At 43.2% G+C, this 7,269-nt stretch overlaps 1 protein-coding gene across 1 annotated transcript in view; it reads left to right on the forward strand.

The window, feature by feature from the left end:
* The window catches only part of NDRG1 (N-myc downstream regulated 1), a 74,298-nt gene extending 72,268 nt beyond the window's left edge, over positions 1-2,030 (forward strand). Inside the window, exon 16 of the mRNA XM_074898403.1 lies at positions 224-2,030. Within this exon, the coding sequence (XP_074754504.1) occupies positions 224-489 (266 nt within the window). The 3' untranslated portion in view covers positions 490-2,030. The remainder of the gene's footprint in view (positions 1-223) is intronic.
* Positions 2,031-7,269: the final 5,239 nt, after the last annotated feature.

The raw sequence follows: 7,269 nt of genomic DNA on the forward strand, positions 1-7,269 counted from the left end.
CTGTCTTGAATCCCTCAGCCCTGGCCACCAGTTTTGACTTTGTAATTTGGGCTCCTTAACTGTATGCCTGGAGTAGCGGTATTACTTCTGTACATGAAGCTACCATGAAAAGTACATATTCAGCCTTGAAGGTTTCTCCAAGGGTGGTTAAGGCTGGGGAGGAAGGCAAGGGCTTCCTTCCAAGCCCATGAAGCAAGGCATTAATTAAAGACTCTTCTTCCAGTCCCCTCTGCTAGCATGACCAGGTTGATGAGGTCCCGCACCGCTTCTGGCTCCAGCGTAACCTCTTTGGAAGGCACGAGGAGCCGATCTCACACTGGAGAAGGCACAAGGAGCCGATCTCACACTGGGGAGGGAACAAGGAGCCGATCCCACACTGGGGATGGTTCCAGGAACCGCTCCCACACAGACACACGCATTGAGCTGACACCGAACTCGGCAAGCAACGCTGAACAATCAAGCCCCAAGTCCATGGAAGTGTCCTGTTAGATGGCTATGGGAGGTTTAAACTGATCACAGTGTGAAAAAGTAATGGATGCCCCCTGTGTATCACAAAAACATAACTGCTATTAATCTCAAGCTATTCTGTAGGATGAACTCTGTTCACCAGGGTCTGACAGGGACCAAAGAAAAGAAGCATCTCATTTGCTCTGTCGTTATTCTTGTAACTCAGACAGTTGCTGCTATTGTGCCCTACTTCAATGGATGCCAAATTCTAAAGGATACTTGCCAAAAGCTGATGTGGTTGTAAACACTTCAGAGTCAAAACAGACTTGCTTAATATCCTACTTTAAAATCAAAGTTGTTACATGCCCCTTTATCTCTTATTCTCTTGAAGTAAACTGGCACAATTTGAGATGAGTTTCAAAGAGGGGGAGAAAAAAAATCACTATTAGGGGTGGCTTTTAAAAAAGGAAACAAATGTGTTATGGCCTCATGTTGAAGCTGGAGTTGAATTCATTGTATATAGCTTGACTTCAAATGATAGAGAAGTTTAATGTATCGTGCATTTATAGGCCTTCTAATTCATTAGTATTCAAGCCTGTTTTCCTATGTACAATAATATACTACTAAAATAGTCAATTTTAATGTGACTTTGAGATGAACTAAATCTTTAAGCTTTTTTATTTCACTTTTTGAGATTTAGTTCCAGTCTTCCTTCCTTCCCCCTCCTAGACACTAAAACCCACTTAGCCAGATGAGGACAGGATTTAAATACAATAAGGAAGGTAGCATTTCCTGTTTGGGATCCATCTTGGTGTAGCTGTAACAAGTAGGGTAGCCATACATGCCAACAAAGCAGAAACAGCTTGATTTTTCCTTCAGGCAGCTTCTTACCTTGCAGCTCAAGTTCTTGTCCAGCACAATTGTGATAAATTTGGAATTCTGTAAGTGAAGCCAGATCCAGCTGTTCTTTGTCAGGAGAGATGGATGACTGTGGGATGGCATGTAATTAGATACTGTACATTCAACTGCCACTAATTACTAGATTTGAAACTCTGAGATCTCACTGGTGCTGAGAAGTGTATTCCACAAAGCGGTGGAGCGGCAACACTATGAAATACAGTGTTTAATGACTGCATAAATGTAATGATCTGCTGGTTCTGCACCTTTATGTAGCCTTCTGATACCTTGGGTTACTCTTTGATGCTAATGGCTTGATACCTTTCTGCCAGTCACATTTTCACAGTTGGGTGTTACTAAGTTTGTCCTTCCATAGAAAGTTGGACAGGGCTTCCTGAGCTCCAGTGTGTACCTGCTGCATTGCAGTCCTCACAAACAAGAAAACTCAAATGCTGAGCAGTTAAATAGCAAATGTTAATACTTTGGGATTGCTTTTTCAGAAGAAAACCGTCTAAGTTACTTTATTGACTAACTTCAGCTCTTGTGTAGAATATCCATAACAGTTTGTGGGAAGAACAGACAATTTCCAGAAAGAATAAAGCTATTGTGTAAAGTCTATCAAGAAAAGTTTCTTAATGAAGTATTTGTATTTATTTCAAAACAAATAAATTTGTAACTTTGCAATGTCTGGTGTCTTAATGTTTTATCAGGAGTACAATCTTTCTCAGTCAGGGTATGTACTTGTAACCTCTTTGTAGCAATGAAATATTTTTTTCTTTAGCTCTTATCTCTGCCATTCCCTACTTTTGCACTCGGAGCTTTTTTCCCCACTATTTATACCAAGAAAACACCAACACACTTAATACTTGAGTGTTAAAAGTATTAAAGGATAAGTTTGCTCTAACAAATATATATAAAAAATTGATCCTTGATATGAAGTACTATTTTCTTGCTGTTTGAAGATTTCTTTGTCTCCCTAGATACAGTACTGTCTGGTGCATAGATCTGCGGTCTGTACACTGACTTTCTCACTGGAGTCGGTGCTATGCTTGTTGCATCCTTCCTGTTCCCAATCTGATCTATAAATCCATTGATGTGTGACATGTTCCTCACCAGTTTTAGGAAGGAGAGGTATTTGTGCCTCTTAACCGAAATTGCAGGTGTCCCTTTGAGTTTCTAAAAGCTGTTCTGTTTGGACTTCTTGCAGAAATCTAATTTCAGAAAAGTAAAGTTTAACCCTTCACAAATAAGTTTTAAAAGGACTTCCCAAATGCAACAGGGAGAGGAATCTAATGGTGCGGGAAAGAAATAAAATGCTGTTTTATTTCCATCCTTAAAGCAGAAATAGTTGTCTTTTTCACTGTAAGCTTCTATTAATCTTAGTGGTTTCCTGTTAAAAAATTGGGGCTTTTTGGAACTTGAGCAGTATCTGCCTTTCATGGGGAAGCATCCCACTGGGGTTTGGAGTTTCCCTTTCCTGCATGACAAGGGGCTGGAAGCACTGATGCTGGTGTGTGTGTGGGGAGTGGTTAGGAGATAACAGCCGCATCACAAAAATGGCCCTGCTGTGCTTTCTGCACTGGGACCTTAGTGAGGATGTGGTGCTTTTACTTAGTGACTTACTTAATGTAGTGGGTTTTTCAGGGGCAGGTGGGTTTTGTGTCTTTGCTAGAGCTATTTTGGCTTGATTCTTCCTCCTGTATCAAAAAATCCTGCAATAGGCAGTGTCAAAAGCAAATATTTGGGATGTCTGAGCCAAGACTCTGCTAGATGTGATGATTCAGCAGTCATGATTGGACTGATACCAGCAAAGGGCTTGATTTGGTTAACCACAGCCTGTGCCAGTGAAAATGGGAGGAACCTGTGCCAACTCATCTTACAAAAGAAGGGCAAAGTTACATTCTTCGCTGAGCTTTTCTGGGAATGGCTAATCATTCCTTCCACAAGGACACCATGGTGTGCCTGTCAAGCCTAGGCAGTTTATTTTTATTTAATGGGGAGGAATGCATCCAAGCCTTCTTGCAACACAAAGGGATCTGCGAGCACTTCTGAGCAGCAAGGAGTTGCTAGGACCACTATAAATGTCAGCTTTTCAACAAAAAGTATTCATCTGGCAAGGAACATTGTGTACCTGTACAGAAAAGATGGAAGACAGTAGCGAGGAGTGGTGTCTTACCTTTTACAAGGAGTTATGACTCCCCTTTCCCTGCAGTACTGGTCTCCTGGCATCTTTAACTTGTGCCATAGCTGAAGAGATACAAGTGAATTCCAGATTTTTTAGAAATTTTATAAAACCCCTTCTTAGAGCTTGCAAACGCGAGTTCTGTGTTATTTTTGGAGACAGAATTAGCCTGGATACTGTAGTGTCATTAAACCCGAAACGGTGAGCTAGTGTATCACTGTTTTTTCCAAGTATGAATGGCCATCACGGAGCAAGGAGCTCCTATGGCATAGAGGAAATTCATACTGGATAATGGGAGGTTTCCAGAAAATAAACAGTTCATGCCTCAGAGTGCTTTTGTGGTTATAAAGGGTGGAAAAGGACAGAATGGGCTCTCGGGGACAAAGAGGCTTCCTGATCGCATTAATGTATCTCAATACCAAATCTGATGTAGTGGTGTTCTTCAAAACCACTAGTAGAAAGGACGTAATTGCTGAAATCTGAGTTCTTTCCCCCTCTGCCTGGGTCTTGACATCTATCGTACAAAAATATGGCTAAAATTCAAGATGGCTTTCCCCCTGTCTGTCGTTGCAGGGAAGGAGTGGGAGAGGATGTGCCAATACTGTGTCATCGCAGCAGGACTTTTGTGCTGAAGGGTGCTGCTTTCCTCTTTAAAAGTCTCCAGAGACTAAACAGCTGGAAACTTTAACCTAGATGTGTTTTGGGGCTTTATGATTAATGTCATGTGTTGCAAGCAATGGACTGAGCTGGAGAGAAAACAGTTTATAGCAAAGCTGCTTATTTTTTCTCTCCAGGGCTGGAATCCTCTTCCTGTCTATTTTTTGCATCTTGGGCAGGGTATCTGTTGCAATCTCAATGCGCTGGTAACGCAGTCTGTTGTTTCTACCAACACAACACATTGAGCAGTGTCTCACAAGTGCTGCTTGCAACTTGGTTCTCCTCCTTCCACATGCTGTCTGCTTTTTTTTTTTTTTTTTTAATTATTTTTCACTATTTCACATTCACTGCAACTGAAAGTCTCTTCCAGTCTGTATATATGAACAGCTGTTTTGATGCGTGGATTTAGCGTTTCCACTGAGCCAAATATAGGCTTTATGTTGCTAGCTGATCACTGCTACGCTTAATGTTTAAATAACTGAGAGAAAGGATGTCAGGGTATTTTAAGAGATCAACCCTTCCCCCTCAGCCCTTTGTAACAGACAGACACAGCCTCTCACTGTTTCTATCTATTGCTTCATTAAGGGCTCCATTCATTTTATAAACAACACAGCTGCTGACCAGTGCTGGGGAAAAAAGAAAAGGAAAAAAAAAAGGCTTCTGACTGCAACCGCCAAACAGTTCAATGTCTGTTCCCTGCAACTCAGTGTGGGGATCGTTTGCTCACCCAGCACCTCCTGGGGGCCGGAGGACAGTTGTTATTTGGATGTTATTAAAGAGGCAGCCCCCCACTCCGTAGGACCTGCATATTTTTGGCACTGGTGGTTGTGGGATGTACATCAGGCACTGGATGCAGGCATCACTGGGCACCTGCAAAACAGCCCAAGGGCTGGGAAAGGGGATAGCAGGCAACTCTTCCTTCCCAAGCAGGACCACCACAGTGAGCTGTGACCTGCAGCAGAGGTGGAAAAAATATCCTTGGGTGACCCGCCACTCTCTGCAATTGCTTGTGGCTGAAGTGGATTATGGTATTCAGGTCAAGGTCATTGCACAAGGCGGGCTGCAGGGTGAAGGGCTGGTTGCTGGGCGGTTGCACTCGGGCAGGGCTGGGGCAGCGCCAGGTGAAGCCTAAATGAGCAATGGCACTCGGAAAAGAGCAAGAGGCACCACCAGCCTGGACGTGGCTCTGTGTGTGCACGTACATCTCTGTGCATGCAGGTCCCTGCGAGACTCAGCACCCTGCATGCAGCACGATGGGCAGGGAAGATGAGGCTGCAGAGCAGTGGTTTCATCCCATGTGGCAGATGTCACCAACACGGGGCATGGCCAGCCTGCTTGTAGGGCTTGGTGAGCCTGCCCCAAGCAGAAGTGCCACCCAGCACTTTGCACACCAGTGACATGCACACAGTCAGACCTCCTTGCCTTACCTCAGGCCTACACTTTCCAGCTGGGAAATTGTCATTTATTGACTGATGGCAATGTGTTTTCATTTAATTTTAATGATAACCAGTGGCCAAATAAAAAAACCCCACCACCTTAGTTCTTTACCACCAGCTGCCAATGTTAAACTTCAATCATGTGGTGATTCCCTCTCTGCTGCTCATTCAGGCTTGGGGCAGGGGAGACCCTACAGAAGCAGAGCCTAACACAGGGCGAGCATTTCATTTGGAAAGGGCAAAGTACTTAGAAGATGGTGGGTTTCCCAAACTAGTCCAAATGTGGCAGAGAAAGCAGCCAGGAAGCCCTTTGTGCAAGACCCTGTGCTTGGCAGCTGCCACATATGCCAGCAGAAGATGCAGAGGCCAGAGGGGACCTCTGGAGCCTGTAGAGGCAGCAGGGAATTGTGTTACCAGTGCTGAAAGGTATCGCCAGAGGGACAGGTGGCTGCAAAGTGCTTAAAAATGCAGAGGACTTCCCAACAACAAAAAAAGAAGGCGGCTGGGGAGAGGGTGCCTTCTCGCCTAAAGTCCCAGTAGCCATGAGCAAGCCCAACACAGACCTATCACTGTTCAGGACACGAGGCCAAAGTTCCTACTGAGGCAGGCAACCTGCTTCAGGCCGTAAGGCAAACTTGCTTTGTGAGAAGACTTTACAAGGTTTTTTTGTGTAGAATTAAATTTTAGAATCCTTACTGGGGTTAGTTCTGATGATATGTAAATGCAGGGGCATGAATTATTATTATTATTTTTTAATTTAAATACTTTTCCCCTTGTCTTTAATAACCTTGTTTGAAATTTTTCTGTTTGCATGGCTGCTGCAAACAGGTTCCTCCTGCAGCCTGTCAAGAGAGCTCATGAAGAAGACATGCTTATGCAGGTTGAGTAACACACTCCACTTTGTTCAGAGACTCTAGACAGGCTGTCCCAAATCCAGTAAGAGTGATTGGGGGGCAGCCGGGGGGGGTGAAAAACAAACATAGAGCCAGAAACAGACCAGCAAACAAGGACATGTGAGTTGGGAAACACCTGGCTTTCCCAAGCTGCCAAAATATTCACACTGAAGGAAATGTTCTCAGAGCATCCTTTTTTTACCACGTTACTGGCTCTTGATTTTTATTTTTATGTGTCCTCCAGTTCAGGGCTTTGTCACATATTACAAACACACACTTGGACTTCAGCCAGGTGAGGAGATTGGAACAGAAATGTCAGTAACAAACATATTTCACCTTCTTTTGCTTGTCTAAGCTTCTAAATGAGGTGTCAGTCATAGATTCATTAATCATTTACCACTTATGAGGTTATTTAATATCTTTAAACCATAGCAGCTGCATGCCACCTATAAAACTTCAGCATGATGCTGTATGAACAAGTAATATGTGTTACATAGCTGGACTAACTCAGACTGACACTGCCAAACCAATCTGTTTTTCCCATTAATTTTTCATATATTTTAGCATATGAAGCTTACATAAATAGCTCTGTAGAACTGTTTAAATTGAGAAATCACAGTTTGAAAAGGTATGTGTATGGATATGTGCCTGTAGTTCATGAGAGCATTCTGTCTCCATCAGGTTAATAAACTACTTGTTTTAAAACGCCTTCAAAAAACTGAGAGAAAAAAAATCTCAGGGTTTAATTTACAAGATG

The sequence above is a fragment of the Athene noctua genome, chromosome 2 (assembly GCF_965140245.1).
Source record: "Athene noctua chromosome 2, bAthNoc1.hap1.1, whole genome shotgun sequence".
NCBI classification, from domain to species: domain Eukaryota; kingdom Metazoa; phylum Chordata; class Aves; order Strigiformes; family Strigidae; genus Athene; species Athene noctua.